The sequence below is a fragment of the Zosterops lateralis genome, assembly GCF_965231275.1.
Source record: "Zosterops lateralis genome assembly, chromosome: 10".
Classification (NCBI taxonomy): Eukaryota; Metazoa; Chordata; class Aves; order Passeriformes; family Zosteropidae; genus Zosterops; species Zosterops lateralis.
The window spans coordinates 19,710,956-19,727,623 of NC_139770.1; the positions used below are offsets into that span (position 1 = coordinate 19,710,956).

Here is a 16,668-nt window from a genome sequence, read left to right on the forward strand (position 1 = left end):
AGAGACGCTGGATGCAGCAATCTAATAGATGTAATTTATGGTAACAGATAAATATGCTATTACATTTGTTCCCATTGCACACAGGTAAGTTACTTGACTTCTTGCAGGGAGCATCTTCCTGTTGTACATCATTCCCCCTCTGCAGGTGAATTAGTCTCATTCTACACAGCTATTTCCTCAGCTACACAAATATCTGGTAATTTTATGTTTGGGGAATGTTTTACAAAAGGATATCTGTGTCAAGAAACAAAACCCTGCCCATTTTCTTACATTCTCTTTGATGGGCAACTTAGACAAGTAAAACAGTAAAAGCTCTTCTCAGCAATCAAAAAATCCTTGGAAGAGAAGTAGCTCTAAACTAAAACAGTGATTCAGAGGCTACCTTTCACCTAATTATTGAAGCATGTTTGATTTGTTTTACTGTTCTTTAAACAGAAAAGAAAAAAATCATTTGCAAGTCAAAAGCTGATCTTATTTTTTTAGTTTGGTGCCACCCTGTGGCAGTTCCTCAATGTACCACTTCCAAACAAATTCTGCCTGCAGAAGAATTATTTAAAGGATTTGATGGCTCAGTGCAATGTTCAGCACCAACCAGATCAATTGTGACCCAGAGTTTCACTGTTAAGTGATACAGTAGCTTACGTGACAGACACGACTATACCACAACCCAAAAGAAAAATTATAAATCTTATGTTCCATTATTCGTGTAAAATAATACTAATTCACTGAAGTAATATATGCTTCTGTGCATAATCTAATCTGGTTTTTAAACTCACTGGAGACTCACTATGACACAGCAATTAAGTTACTGTTGAAATATGTGCTTTTTTTAGAATTGTCTTCCCCCTTCTCTTTTTTTAATATAACTTTGGCTTCCATCCATCAATAATCTAATCATGTCTGTCTCTTACACTGAAGAGCACTCCAGCACAAGGTATCTGCCTGGTGGGTATATTTATAGATATAGATGAATTCATTCTTTAACCTTCTTTCATTCTAGCAAAACAGACTAAACTCTCATTGTTTCACAGGCTGCAAATCATGTCTTACACCCTCACTGAATCCTCCCCAATTTCTGTACATTGCGCACAGAAATGTGTCAGCAGAAGTGAATGTGTTATTCAAGTAACAGTTCTAATCACATGCAATGCAGCAACTGTATTTCCTATAACCACTCCCCATTCCCATTCACACCCTTGGGGATCAATGACTCTTCAGAAACCACACCACTCAGAATCCTCTTTGGTAACTGAAGTCACCAATGCTTTAACAAGAAATTGGAACAAATACTGAATAATCACACCCATGCAATTGCTCTTCAGCAAAGGCCAGGACAATGCATGTCAGACAAGCTGTAAAACTAACAGCTGACAAATTATATGACAGCAGGGATTCCCTGAACACAATAGCTCTCTTTTCCTGACACTATTCAATACAAACTTGCAGAACACTGACATAAAAGTCACACTTTTACTATATTCCATGTAAGGACTGGGTTTTTTAAAACTGGGAAAAGACAAGGCTTGCTTAGCTATAGATTTAAGTATAGTGAGGAGAGTTTAAGAACTTCCTTATTAACATAGACTGAATAAGCACATCTTCAGTTATTCTGTGCACACCTCTGAGATCATAAACATTACTCCTCCTCAAATGCTTGGCAGCAAGTTAAATATTATGCATTAACTTAAGAAAAAACCCAACTCAATTCATACACAATGCCAATTCAAAAAATGAGAACTAATATTGCTTTAGATCCAAGCCATGGACTGAGGTGAAGCAGGACAAAACAACAAAGATACTATGCCCCATTCAGTCCCATAATCAATTCTGCTCCAAAGGAAAACAAGAAATCCTTTTAGACAAGTTCTGGAGTCTGATAAAGCAGACAAAACTTACCATTCAGGCCCAAAGTTAAGTGTCTGAGTTTCTGCTGCCATTTTTTCCTGTTCTATTCCTCTTTTTTAAAAAGTGTGAACCTGAAAAATAAAAATATTTATTATGAAAACAGCTGGATTGATACAGCCCTTCATAGATTAACTCAAAATACAAAAGGATACCTGGTCATGCAAAGAAGTGAAAAAATTTGACTACACTGATTTTTCTTTTTTTTAAGGAATTCATTTCAGCTTTCCAACACAGATTGATTTACTAACACAGGAGCAACTGCATCAAGATTTCTTCCCTAAATCCTCTTTTAACAGCTCTAACAGGACACTGGATTAGGGTGTCTGAGGAAACAATTTGTACAAACACAGAGAACTTGATGCATAATCCTCTCCTCTAAGAGCAGTAATGCTTAATTAACAGAATTGCTGCTTCCTGACAATTACAAGAGGATGAAAACCCCACCAGAATTACAGCAAGACAGATTTGCCAGCTGAGTGGCAGAGTATTCAAGAATTTTCCACTGCTCATTCTTGAAAAATAAGCCTCCTAAAGATTGAGTACATCCAATGCTACAACATCCTCCAAAACTCTGCAGGCAAATGACAGTATTTTTTTCATACTTGGTTTTACTAAGCAAAAAAAAAAGTCTAACTTCAGACTTCAGCTAATTTCATTGCTATTAGCCAAGGTAGGTCCTGCAGAGAGTAGCAAAGCTTATGTGAAGTTCCTCATATCCAGAGTGTGTAGATAAGAGCAGATGAAGCCGTACAGGAGGGAAAGAACAAGACTAAGGCTATGAACTCTTCCCTAACAGAACCAAGTCTAACTCAGGCAGTTCTGGAGAAGTGTCTTTTCATGCAATAAATACAGCTCCTCTCTCCTCCCAGCACCAGCCAAATCCAAATCTGCAGAGGAAGATTGTGTTCTTAAAAACCAAACACACAGTAGGTAAATCCCAAGAAAAAGGAGAATTTGGAGCATCATTTGCAGACATTGGTTGATCAGACTTCAAGAACCCACAACATCAGGGAGGGAACTTTGCTGTATACAACCACATCCTTCAGCAGATCCAGGGACCAATTAAGGAACTCCTTAAGTTCATCTATACTTCACATGAAAAGGTGATGAAAAAGAAAAACAAAATCCAGGGAGATAGAGGTGAAAAGGGCATAAGTTACTTTAAAAAACAAGACAAAACCTTAGAAAGGAAACTTTTTTTCTTATAGACATTCCACAGAAATAAAAATATTAATGTTAAAGAAAATAAATCAATACCCTCAGAGCTAGAAAATGACAAAACATGCTAAAACCAAATATGCCAAAACTGCTCAGGCAGATTTTACCCAAATACTCTGGGCATGAGATTACAAATGTTTATAAAACTCTGTGAAGCCTAAACCCACCAACTAACGTTCAGCTCATGTATTTTAACATGCCTATCTTCTTTGTCCCATACACAAAGTCATTTATATACAAATCTTAATGTTTTTATTTTCACAATTCCAGACAATGAAATGGAATTATCCCAACTACCAAAACCTAATGCAAAAATACCCAGATATTCTCACAGACCTAGCCTGAGATGATTTTGGTCTGATCTAAGTTGCCTTTTTGAAGCTCATTAGAACATTCAAGGTATATCCATTCAGCATCCTGCACATCAAAATAACAGGTGAGGTACCCAAAGACAACATGCACCAGCCACAGGGGAAAACACTGTGGGGCAATTCAAGTAAACCACCATGCACACTTGAGCAGAGACAAGCTTCTAACACAATTCCTAGCAGCCTTAATTGGATGGCTGTCCCTCCACTTCCGGCAATGCCTGTAATCCTTCTGCTGGGGATGGCAAGTTTTCAGATCAATCCACGTCCATCACCAGGGAACCTGGGATTTTTAACTCCTAACATCAAAGCTAGTCTCCTATCAGTAATACCAAAAAGGCTGGCACTCAGGGTTAAACAATGAAAACACAGCTGAAAACCATCAGATACAAGGACAAAGCACTAAACCCCAGTTAGGATCAAGCTGTTCACTGCTTCTGGACCCACTCAGCCCCACTCTTCACCCTCTGCATTACCTTCTCAAAGCATTGAGGATGCTGTGTCATGTTTCTCTACTAAACTCCTCAGCAGTTTAGTACCTACAAGAATGCCAGTCTCATCCCAGCGAGCTGCTTTCCCTATCCCTCGTTTTGGCCACTGCACTTTGTGAACTCTTCCTCTTCTGTATTGCACTCAGGTAAGTTACTACATCTCTAGAAGATCTGACTGTATGAATTTTGAACTGAAAACAAGACAATTGTAAGTGGATAAAATCGTACTGAACACATCCCTCCCAAAACCCAAAACAGAATAAAACAGATGTGCAGATAATCTGAACAGATGTGAAAGGTGAACTGAATAGACAACATTACCCAGGCATAAAACACACATGAAAAAAATTACAGACAAGGCTGAGAGAAAAATGTTGGCCAAGAGGCACCCTGGAAATGGGCAGTGATTTGGGAGGAGGAAGGCAGAGAACAGGGAAAAGGCTCAGGAAAGCTAAGACAGCAAGTGCAGCAGAGGAAAACACTAAAGCCACGTCAGAGCAGATGAAACAGAGGGAGTGGAAAGCTTGTGCTGCTTTCACTGGCTCTCACTGGCAGCCAAAAGGGGAGAGCGTGGAAGCTCCTGAGAGGAAGCTCTGACAGTGACTACACCACACCTGGCTGTGTGCAGGAGAAGCTGCACCAACTGGAAAGGCAAGTTGGAGTGGACAAGGCAGCACTCGCATCACAGAAGGCAAAAGTCAGGGTGGAGCAAGAAAAAGGATGAGGAATTCAGAGATGGGAATGAACGATCAGGTCACAAATTTAACCATTTTGGCTAAGCAAAAGGTGTACATAGATCTTTATTATTTAGATCACTTTCTTGGGTTTTATTAAAATGCTGCTTCCTTATAAATCAAGGATGGCAAATTACAAAAGTAATATACATCTAATATTTCATCCTTGATATAATTTGATGAGGGAAAAGCCCCTTTCTGAACAGCTGGTTTTGTGAGTTGAGGTTTTGTACAAATCAAAGGCGATTGATTGAGGAATCACCTCAGCCACAGATTTTATATGGGCAGAGAGCACAGGGGCAGCCTCAAGCTGAAGGGAGCAACTGAGGCAGTATTTTGATAATGGCCAGTTAACACCACTGCTCAGCCAAGGTGGCTACCTGGTGCTTCCCACTACTGCTCCAAACAGGAATATTTTTCCAGAGTTTTCTTAAAATAAGGTCAATAGTTGATCAAGGTGCCAGTGCAACCCTATAATGAGCTGGGGCTTTCCTGCATATTTTTAGGGGAAAATGGAATTGGCTCAAACTGGAGCTGGGACCCCATTTTCCTGGAGTGACAGCCACAACCAGCCACCAACCGGCCATCAGCATGCAGGAGTGAGAAGAGAAGAAATCACATCAACCCCACCAACAACCTGCAGGCTGGCAAGGGGAAAAAAGCCCCCTATTTTGTCAGCTGTTTAGTACTTTGGAAGTCAGAAGTCCACTCTCTGAATAGACACAAATTGTAATCCAATAACATGAAGCCTTTAAGTGGCTTTCACTCACAATTAACAGGTGATATTATACATGCAGAAGCTGCCATCAGCAACACTCATTTCACTGGTTCACTTTAAGGAACAACAGTTATTTTAACAAACTTACAGTTTCTTAAATTATTTTTTCAACCTTGCTATTTATATTTAGTACCTTACAAATGTATTAAAGCTCTCAAACATCTGCTACAGACACAAGTCAGAACTTGATTCTACTAGCTAGATTTATGTGTTAAAATGCATAAGATGTTTCAGCTGAAGGGCTACAATTACTGTGGCACGTTTTGCCCACAAGCTCTGGTATCTTATTTAAAACACACAGCTAGCTAATAAATACCTAGACAAAAAGCTCTTTTCAGAGATTTGAAAGATCAAAACTACCATGTTTTGCTCAACCTCACATAATTGCCATTTAAGGCTCATTTATTACTGATGGGCACCTGCATTAAGATTTTCAGGCAAGGTTAAATTCCTACATTTCAGTTACAGAATTCTCTCAGCTAGCAGCACATGGCTCTCTGTCTCGCAAAGATGTTCTGCTTTTCTGGGTAGAGACTTCCAAAACAAAGGTTCTTACAATTCCAAGTAAAGCCTAAGCAATGGCTGCATTCAGGTCTGACCATCTAATCTCTTCTGCAGACAAAAAAAAAAAAAAAAAAAAAAAAAAAAAAAATTCAAGATTTGGACTATCATTGCAATTTATAGCTTTGGGGCCACTGCGTGCTTAGTTTTTTTATTAACTTTGGAAACCTAAACCTTGAAAAAATATACCCCTGATTCTTCCTATACACAGCTATTTTATTTTTAAAAGGTCTATTCTTTGATCAGAAATGTTTAGGAGGAAAAGTATCCTTTCCTTTCAAGGCAGTTCTGTTGCTACTGTAGGTCTGAAAATGTCTTTTAAATCTAGAAACTGGATGAAAATGTAGAACCAAAGAATACAACAGAAATTGAACATGAGCAGACTTAACTGCAAGGAAATAGGTTCTCCTTAAATAAATATGAAGAAGGAATTTAACAGCAGTGTTCCACCATTCAACAGCAACATCTCATGAAGATGAGAACACTTCACCTTCCACAAGCAAGGAAACATTCCACAGGCAGCCACTAGAGCTGGCTAATGTCAGTGCCAGTAACTGTGTTTTTTAAAAAATTAACAGGTTGGCTGAATAATTAATGCTGATTTTCTTTAATTCTTGAAATATTAAAGATGATCCACAACTGTATGCAAGCCACCTTTGAAGTACAGTGGTAAACAGGATGACTCAGGTGGCTACACAACCTGTCCTTTTGATATTAATCACTGGCTAAAGCAGACAACACTGATTAAAGGACACTGACATAATTAAGGCCAGGCAACAGATTTATGGAAGACATGCAATCAAAATATACTTTTGCAGGAGTAGAAATGTCATTGCTTGAGCAAGTAGATAAATTTTAGCTTCTGCAGGACATTTCATTTCAACAGAACGTTAAAAAGGACAAAAACATTCAGAACCACACAAGAAGTCTCAAATCATCACAACCTAATTTTTCTTTTCTTCTAAAGAATCTACAACACCACATCTCATATAGAACAAAATTCTCAAAACCAAGTAAAAGGTAAGACATTATCTTCTACAAACTCTGTAACACTGGCCACAAAACTCCTAAAACCTAAGTATGACAAACGTGGATATGGTAAATAATGGAAATGACACATCATCAATAGTAGCATCATGAATTATTCAATGACTCAGTCCAGTACAGCAGGTTGCACTGAATAAGGCAAAGTCAGGAGACTCACAAGCAGAAAACACAGGTGATATATAAGAAATGCAAGACTATTCTGGAAAAATACAGTCCTGAAACCATGCTGAGATTTATGACATTAATCAACTGTTAAATATGATACAACATTGACTAGAAGAGCTAAAAAAAAACACTTAACCCAGGAAAAAGAAAATGCAGACTAATTATACACCAAATTTCACCGGTGAAGGGATACTGTGTCCTTTCTGCTGTAAGAGGCAAAAGAGCTGATAAATCAGGTGTTCGAAGATTGATAGAACCTGACAGACATGTCCTACAGTGAGAAGAAAAAACATCAACATCATCCTAATGCTCTATTTATTGAGCTCTGAAAAAAAATTAACTATCTCAGTCTGTAAATGATCACTCAGGTAAAACACCAGAGGACCCAAGTTAATGCAGTGAAGAGACTGAAGCAAAACATTCAGACATAATCAACAAAGCTAGTATTTGATCAATGTGAAATTATTTTCTAGTAAGTACATTCTAGTTTAAACAGAAAATTAATCAGAGAGAAAAAAAAATCTATTAGTCACATTAGACAAGATGCCAGACAAGTCACAAGAGTCCCTTCTGGCTTACCAAACCTGATTCCTGATAAAGGCAGTGAATTTTCCAAGGCCTATCTATCCACACACCAAGAAGTTTTTCCGAAGGGAGCAATGTCCAAACCGTCCACTTCTCCAGAAACTACACCTCTATTATGATTATTATTAGATATCTAGAATTCTTATAACCTCCCTGTCTCAAACCCTTGCAAGAGTATTTCAATCTCTTGGCAGTTTCTGATCAAAAATTGTCCATAACTACGGCAAAGGGCACTTGTCTCTCACTGCACAGGTGTACCCAAAGCTCCATGGAGCAGCTCAGTCTGCAACATGCCCCACCCCAGTCAAGAATGACAAATCCAAGTAGCCCTTCGAGGATAGAAATAACACAAGAGGCTAACAGGACCTACACACCTAATAACCAAATCCAAGAAAAACTTAGAACATTAAGTAACACAACTCTAGATGTTCTCCTCCTTTCCTACCTACTCTTGTGAACTTGGTGGTCAGAGGTGGCTGGAGAGCTCCACTTGTTGCTTCACCCGCACAGAGCCAAACGGGAAGGCTTTTCCCACCTTCCCCACCAGAACACAGCGTGACCTCCACCTTTATTAGCGACTCCCAGCCAAAGGCAGACACCAGCGATTAAGCCTCAAGCAGAGTCAGGGAACCACACCCTTGGCCCTGCCACTGGCTGAACACAAATGCTTCTCATTCCAAATCCTATCCCAAAATCCTGCCAGCACTCACTTTCCAGCTAAAAAAATCACTTCCACATCTGTCTACCTTGTACATGGAAGACTTGCTGGCAGATCACTATTTTGCCTGTGCCCTTCCACAAGGCAGGAACTACAGGTCAAGATGCCAAGTCTGTCTGCCTGCACCCCAGCAAGGCCAGCAGCCAGATTGTGAATGCAGCCAAAACCCCACCGCACCCCTCTCTCCCACTCATCACACACATTATACAGCCCATACCTATTTTCAGGGTGGAAGAACACAGCTTCAGACTACATGCACTGAAAACAATCACTGAATTATAGATCTGGGTTGCTGAGAGGGTTCAGGGGTTCGTTTTTAAAATGTCATTTAAGTAACCAGCTTCTTTGGGCTTTGGAAAATATCTCCCTCCCCTCCCACCCTGTTCCTTAAGGTTTCCTGCTCATGCTGTTCCGAGACATCCTATACTTCAGGAAACATGCAACAGTGAGTGTTTAATAAAATACTCTACCAGAGAGAATCAGAATGTGGATCACACTGCATACTACATATGAACTATAATACTTTTTAATAGCTTATCCATTTTCACAAAATTTGCTAAAATAACATTCACTTGTTTTGATCTGAGAACCATATCTTTGTAAATTGACTTGTGACGTTAACCTGATCCTTAGTACCCTTAAAACTTAAGTGTTACAGAGAAAATCACATACACAGATGATTCAGCATTAACTAAGCCTACCATAAAAGCTTCACTGGTTTTAATGGTGGTTGAATGGGGCCTCTGATTAGGTCAAGTTATGAAATGTTTTTACATAAAAACCTTGCCATATGCTATTCCATGATCAGCCTCACTCACTTTCTGTCACACACAGTCTAACACATCAGCCCTGCTTTGTGCAGGAGGCTGGAGCAGACAACCACCAAAGCCTCCTCCAAATAAATCATCCTCAGATTCTGACACACGTAGCTCAAAAAAAAAAAAAAAATCTGTTTATAAACCCACTACTTGTCAGCCAAACCAACTCCTTGCCCCACGACATTGCGACTCTAAGGCTGAACACAAATTCAGCTATTCAGCTTTTTATCCTCACAGAACTTCACCCAGAGTCATCTCCAGAGGGTGCAGAGTGTATCTCCCTTGTTTCCTGCAGTCTGAACAGACACACCACCACACGTGGATCGCAGCTGTTTCCACCCAAACTGATCCACCCCTGGACATGCCCCCGAGTCTCCCAGTCACACAAGCCAGGATCTTTATCATAAAATATTACCAACAATTTACATTTATTGTCGGGAAGAGAAGGAACATAAAAAAAACAGTTTCACTGTAACCAGAGTCTGAAACAAGTATTTTTCTACTGAAAAAAAGGACAAAATTTCAAGTAACAAAACACTTCACAAACTTTAGTGCATCATGCTTTCACTGGAATAGTAACTATTTAACAGCACAAAAATATCTTTCTAACCAGTTTTTGTAACTGTATATGTAAGCTTGTTTATCCATTTATAATGACAAACTACATATACAAGCAGACCTACTAAAGCCATCAAGTTATTGTTCTTTATTTCCCTAATTTTTATAAACATATCGCCAAAGAGAAAGAATATGATAATGCACTGTTTTAATAACTAACTGAGACAATCAAAAATTAGTAAATGATCCAACAAGCAGTCAACAACACAGTATTTTAACACAATTCTCTAAATATCCATCAAAAATTTTCACTGACCTATACACACTACAACCTCTACACAGCTCATAGGATTCCTTCTACTTTTCTCTATAATCCTGAGGTCTATATATCCAGCTTCTATATATTAATAGCTTTAAGGATTACAGGAGAGGCTCACTCCTGAAAAAACACACTTTGATTTCATGCTTGGGAAAAACCTCAGATGCATCCAACCAATTCTATACATCCTTTCCATTTAAAAAAAAAAAAAAAAAAAAAAAAAAAAAAGAGGCAAAGGTAAAACTTTCAGTGGCAGCCTAGTTTTCCATGCAGGCATCAAGCCATCTCTACAGTGTCTAAATTCAAGGAATGTTTAATCACCTCTAGAGGAAATGGAATGAAAGCCCTCCCTCTGCAAAAAAAGAGAAGTGGCCACGTTTTGTAATCAACACACAGTGGCAATCTCAGCTCCCAACAAAGCAATGCAAAGACCTCAGCCTGCTACAATCTCCAGCTGCCATCTGAGCTAAACATCAAAAAATAATGGTATTAAACCTCCCCATGATGATGTGGTTATATATATCCACACACACATTACCACCAACCACAAGAGGGCCAATGCCATACAGCACTTGTCACTTAAAACATTTAATTCTTAGTTCCATCCATAACTTAGGCACACCTTGAGCAAACTTGCCAAGTTTTCTCACTTCTGGTGATCCTCAAGCCAGATCCTTTATGCAAACAAACAAACAAAAAAAATGTTCCAGAGTCGAGACCAAGAGATAGAGGAGAGGCTAAACTGGACAGGAAACTGATTTTGTTCCCATAAGAGCAAAGCCCATCCCCCTGCAGCATTTCACACACCTTGGATTTCAAATGTCACTCTATGAATTAAAATAAATTGATGAGAAAACCACACAAAGAAAGAGTCTCTTTCAAGGCAACTGCTTCTTCAGTAAACAAAGAAAAAGGTTTCCCCTCATCAAGGCATCCAAGGCTCTCTAGCAAGCTCTGTAGGGAGAAGGCTCCTTGCTCTGCCCCACAGCTCTATCTACAGTCATGAATTATATATAGCTTATCTCCACTAATCTTTGAGCAGAAGCACTGAAGGGGAAAAAAAGTAAGAAAACCAGAAAAATTAAGGAAAACTGCTAGGAAATTGATTTTGTTTTTCTAAATCAGACTATGAGATAACTTAATACCATACTTTAAAAAGTTCTAAGAAGAATTTTAAAGAAGCATTTCATTTCAATGAAAGAATAAGAAACATATATGTGACAGTTACTTGAACTTGCAAGACCAGACTAAAGCAGGCAAAATCAAATTTCATATTATTAGTAATTAAAATAAATAAAGAAAGAAAAGGGCCAAAGGGAAAAACACAGATCACAGTGCCCAGCTCATCTTCATTCAGTTACTGTGAACCTGTGTTTTCCCTTCCAGGTTTAAATAGAAAGATCTTTCAGCCCAGAGAGATGTACCAGCAAAGTCTTCAGCCCCTCAGCTGTCCCAACAATTTGTTCCATGGGACTCTGACATCTGGGGTTGCTCTTTATTTTAATGAAGCATCTACAGATCTTTAAAAACTGCCCATCTTTTTCATACATTCAGGTATGAGAAACTCCAGTTTGTGACAGAACTTCATTCAGACAACTGGCCTTAGCAGAGGGGTACAGCGCTGCTGAGTCTCAGTTCCTTAAAAACCCCAAAATCTACTTCACACTCCCTTTTTACAGTTTTTTTTTCCTCAACTGAGGAGTAAAACAGTGAGGAAAAATTTAATTACAAAACCCTCAACTGTCTATTTACAAGCATTATTTTTTCACTTACAAAACCACAGGTATCTTAGTTTTACTTCACTGTATGTTTTAGAAAGGCAAGAAAAAATGCTAATAGGAGCACCTGAGGATATTTTACAATCCTGTAACAAAAAGGGTGTCTGCAAGAGCCCAAGTTTTTACTGTGGTATCAAAGCTTTTTCAAGCATAGTGTGAAACAAATAATTCCTGCTCCAAAACCACATTACACTTTAGTCCAGGCTCTTGCTTTAAAACACAGGCTCAAGTACCATTCAGAAAAAGGCCTCCAAAGAAACACAGTGACCAGGTGTTCCCAGGCACGTTCCTGTATCCAGGGGCTGGGAGAGCCTGAGAAGCTCTTAAAACCACTCAGCCCCAGTGTTTACACACAACATTGTCAGACACTGAAAGTCCCAACATAAAAGGTGACATCAAAGTCCCAGGGTTAAAATTCTGCCTTCTCTTTAGTTCAGCTATTAGACAATAACTTTATTTTTTTTCTTTTTAAATCACACATTCATGGAGAAATGAACACCAACACACAACCACTGACATCAACTGACTTGTGGAACTACCCAACCCTGGGGTGCAAAGCAAATGCACGGGGGCCATGGACAGTCCAGCACTTCTGCTGGCACCCCCAGGGTTAATCAGGTTTTCACACCGGCATCAGCTAATTGCTCAAAGGACACCTAGTCAAGAAAACCAACACCTCATAGTAATAACGCTCTTATTCTCTACTGCAGCAGCCACCCAATAACAAAACTTAAAAATACCAAAACAAAGTTTTTGTTGGTGACAACTACAACCAATTTTGTTTACAAAGGTTTCCAATTATCACACTGTGTATCAACCAAATGCTCCATTCACAGAACAGCAAATTAACTTTTATTTATTAAAGAGTTTCTTAAGAACAAAAGCAACCAGCAGTCATAGGAAAAAAAAAATTCACACGTACTTTCCAGGAACTTGCCCAAGTCAGCTCCTGAAGCAAGGAAATAAAATGAGCAGCAAGAAGTTAGAGGAATATAATCAGAATTCAAAAGGCTTTTCCCCGCCCACCCAAGCAAACAGATATTCAAGAATTACAATAAAAGCAGCACACCACGAACGTTGAACTGAATGTTACTGGGGAAAACGTGGATTTTTATTCCAGAAGCACTACTTGGCAACACCTCCTTTTGGCCTACACCTTGTCCCAATTAGAAGTGCAATCACAGAGAACCGAAAGAGCCGTAAGTGCTCTGTTGACACTCAAACTACTTGTCTTGGATCAATACCAAACGTACACAATTGTGATCGATGCTCTCTTCAGCCTGCCAAGGCCTCTCCAGTCAAACACTGCCGGTCACCGCTGCTCCCAACACCCCGCAGCCTGCGCGGGGAAGGCTCGGAGCTCCCTCCTTCCGAGGCCACTGTACCCCGGCGGGGCCGGGCGTGCTGGAAGCGGGGCTCCCCGCGGCGCTCCCGCCGGGCTGGGAGGGGACGAGCGAGTTCACAGGGGTCAGTGCGGGGGGAGACGGCCCCGGAGGGCGGTGAGGAGCCGCGGGCGCCCCGCCGCCGCTTGACAAGTGCCAAGGACCCGCACGGAGAGCTCAAGGCCCGCTGGCCCCGGCTCCAACGACCCGTGCGAGGCCCATGGGGAGCGCAGGGGGGCCCTGCGGGCGCACCCCCCCTCCCCCCGGGGCGGCCTCGCCTCCCGCTTAGGCCGCGGGGCGCCTCGGTGCTGCGGCAGCCCGGGCGGACGGGGGCCGCCGGCGGGGCCGGTGTTCGGACAGGGGGCGCGGCGGCGGGGGCGTGGCGGGGGCGGCCGGGGCGGCGGCGGGGCCGGGAGGCGGCGGGACGGCGTTACCTGCGCTCCCGGGCGGAGAGTCCCTCACAGCCGCGGCGGCTCCTCAACCCAACAACACAAGATGGCGGGTGCGCCGCCACGCAGCGTCACGTGAGGGGGAAGCCACGCCCCCCGGGCCCGCCGCGGGACCCGGATGAGCAGCGGCGCTTCCCGTCCACCCCCGTGTGACGTCACCGCGGAGCGGGGCGGGCCTCCAGCGCCCCCTGGCGGAGGCCGCGGCACAGGCCCCTCCCGTCCCCTCAGAGCCCGCGGGGACATGGCGGGACCCTGCCCCAACCCCGTAACCAAATCACTGCGCCACTTCCCCCTGTCCCTGGCACTGGTAAGGCCATACCTTGACTGCTGTGTCCAGTTTTGGGCCTCTCAATTCAGGAAGGGTTTTAAGGGGCTGGAGCGTGTCCAGCGAAGGGCCGGGGAAGGGTCAGCAGCCTGAGGTGCCGCTGAAGGAGCTGGGGCGGAGCTCAGCCTGGAGCAAAGGAGGCGCAGGGGGTCCTTCCTGCTCTCCACAGCTCCATACGGCAGGAGGGTGAAGCCGCTGGGGGGAGCTGGGCTCTGCTCCCAGGGAACAGGGGACTGACAGGAGAACACGGCCTTAGGCTGCAGCAGGTGAGGCTTAGGCTGGACACCAGGAACAAATTCTTCACGGAAGGGGTGATTAGACATTGGAAGAGGCTGCCAAGGGAGGTGGTAGAGGTGTTTCAGGAGGTGTTCAAAGGAACAGCTGGACGTGGCACTGAGTGCCCTGGTCTGGCTGACAAGGTGGGATCAGTCCCAGGCTGCACTCGGTGACCTCAGAGGTCTTTTCCAACCTGGATGATTCCGTGATTCTGCCCCTCCCGCCGCTGCCTCACACACACACACACACACACACACACACACACGCAGCCTCAGCAGCGCCGTGCGGCTCCCAGCCTTATCTGTCTCCTCTTGTGGTTCCGTCAGGCAATTCAGCTTTATCGGTAGCCACGAGAAACCCTGTGAGAAGCCGCCGTGTGTGAGCCCTGACGGTGCCCTGGCAGCAGGGCTGGACCTGCTCCCGCCTGGGCACTGCAGGAACCCTGAGGACACTCGGCTCTGGGAGTCACCCCGGGAGGCGGCGGCAGCTGCTGCTGACAGAAAAAGGGGCATTAGATGATACATATTTTGACTCTTCTGATGGAAAAATCAGGAGCTCAAGGCAAACTTTCTTCGGCTAAAAATACCAGTTTATTTTTAGTCCCCAAACCCATATTAGTACATGATGCAGAATAGCCCCATGTGGTTCCTTCAGCGTAAAAAACTATTCCTGGCTGTTACGCACTGCTGAAGGTATAAGTGTTTTCAGCTGAAACAGTTTCACTCTAATCATGATGTCAGCCACAACCCGTGTAGCTTTCTCCACATCCACTTCTAGGTGAATAAATACTCGTCATTGTACACTGAATGACAGCCAAAAATTATGCAACAGTGAATAGTAGTGATTCTTACGAGCAAATGGGTTGAAAGCCTGTAATTGTTGGGGCTTTTTTTTTTAGCCGAGTTACATAGGACTACCTCACCCAAAAACCTTAGAATGGAATTTCTCCATTAGGAGGCTGGTATGGAAAAGCAAAGCACCCTAGAAAAGGGCTGGCCTCTGATAAGCTGCATTCAATCCCCCTGGTTGTTGTCACACAGCTTGAGCCAATACTAATAATGATAAAGAGAGGGAGGGAGACTGTGCTGCATTTCAAGCTGTCAGTGAGAACTTCCAATTTCAATGCAGAAGCAGCTGTGCCTTGTTATTCTACTTATCAAATGTGAGTTTGAGCACTCAAAAATATTTTCACATGCTCTAAGACAACCTTTATCTCAGACAGGAGATGTTTAGCACTTGTGGAAATTTTTTTTATCCCAGTTAGCACAAACATTATATTACTGAGACAAAAAAAAAATCATCAAATTCAAGAAGCATCTGAAACATGCCTCATCTGCAGAACTTGGCATTTCGGTAAAATACCTCAAGGAAACTCAGATGATGATCTTTTGGTAAGAGCAGATGCATCTTAAAACTTCCACAACTCATTCAAGCAGAACAGGGAGAATGAAAATTCTCATTGAAAATTCAAGACTGTACCCGTGTGGTAAAATTCCTGCATGGCTCAATGACAGAATGTCAGCTGATAGTGTGGAGGTGTGAAATCACCCCAGCAGCCAGGCTGGGTACCAAGGGCACGATGTACTTCAGAGCCCTGGATTCCTGTGCCAATTCATCCACACTATTAAAAAACTGAGTGCAGGGAAGCAGGACCTCAAACAAACTATAAACTTTCCTTACTAACCCCTTGTTTTCACCCATTCTGGCTCGGAGGCAAGAGCCTGCCTCCCTCAGTGCACTGGTAGAGCTGTGAACACAGAGCACAGCTTTGAGATGATAAATAATGACCACAAAGCAGCCCAGAAAGATCTGTCACAGTCATGTTTCCTCTCACCCTTCCTGCATTTTGTTACTTGGAAAAGTGTTTCCCCTGTTTGATGAAATAACCAGGGATTTTGTCTGGGAAGAGTCAGTGTCTTCTCAGCAGCCTCTCTTTTCCATGTCCTCATTTGTCACATCCCTAAAAATAATGAAACCAGCAGCAAAGCAGGCAAACATCCAACTGCAGTTTTTAAAGTCAGTCAGTTCAATGCATCTGTCACCTCAGGTGGCTTGTGCTGAATGACAGAAAACCACAAACAAGCTGCTACTTCTGCAACACTCAATTACTTTTAGATGTCTTGGATTTATTTGGACACTCCCATAAGGTTAAAATGTTATTTTGCCACCTTAATCTTCACAGATAAACCCCGA

At 42.3% G+C, this 16,668-nt stretch overlaps 1 protein-coding gene across 6 annotated transcripts in view; it reads right to left on the reverse strand.

The window, feature by feature from the left end:
* Window positions 1–13,958, reverse strand: part of GIGYF2 (GRB10 interacting GYF protein 2) — a 75,341-nt gene extending 61,383 nt beyond the window's left edge. For 5 of the 6 annotated variants that reach the window (XM_083868702.1, XM_083868703.1, XM_083868701.1 and 2 more), the window contains exons 1-2: window positions 13,860–13,958; window positions 1,897–1,976 (exon numbers count right to left, since the gene is read on the reverse strand). In XM_083868702.1, the coding sequence (XP_083724828.1) occupies window positions 1,897–1,937 (41 nt within the window). In that variant the 5' untranslated portion in view covers window positions 1,938–1,976; window positions 13,860–13,958. Of the gene's footprint in view, window positions 1–1,896; window positions 1,977–12,965; window positions 12,993–13,859 lie in introns of all 6 variants that reach the window. The other variant, XM_083868700.1, reaches the window with a different exon arrangement.
* Window positions 13,959–16,668: the final 2,710 nt, after the last annotated feature.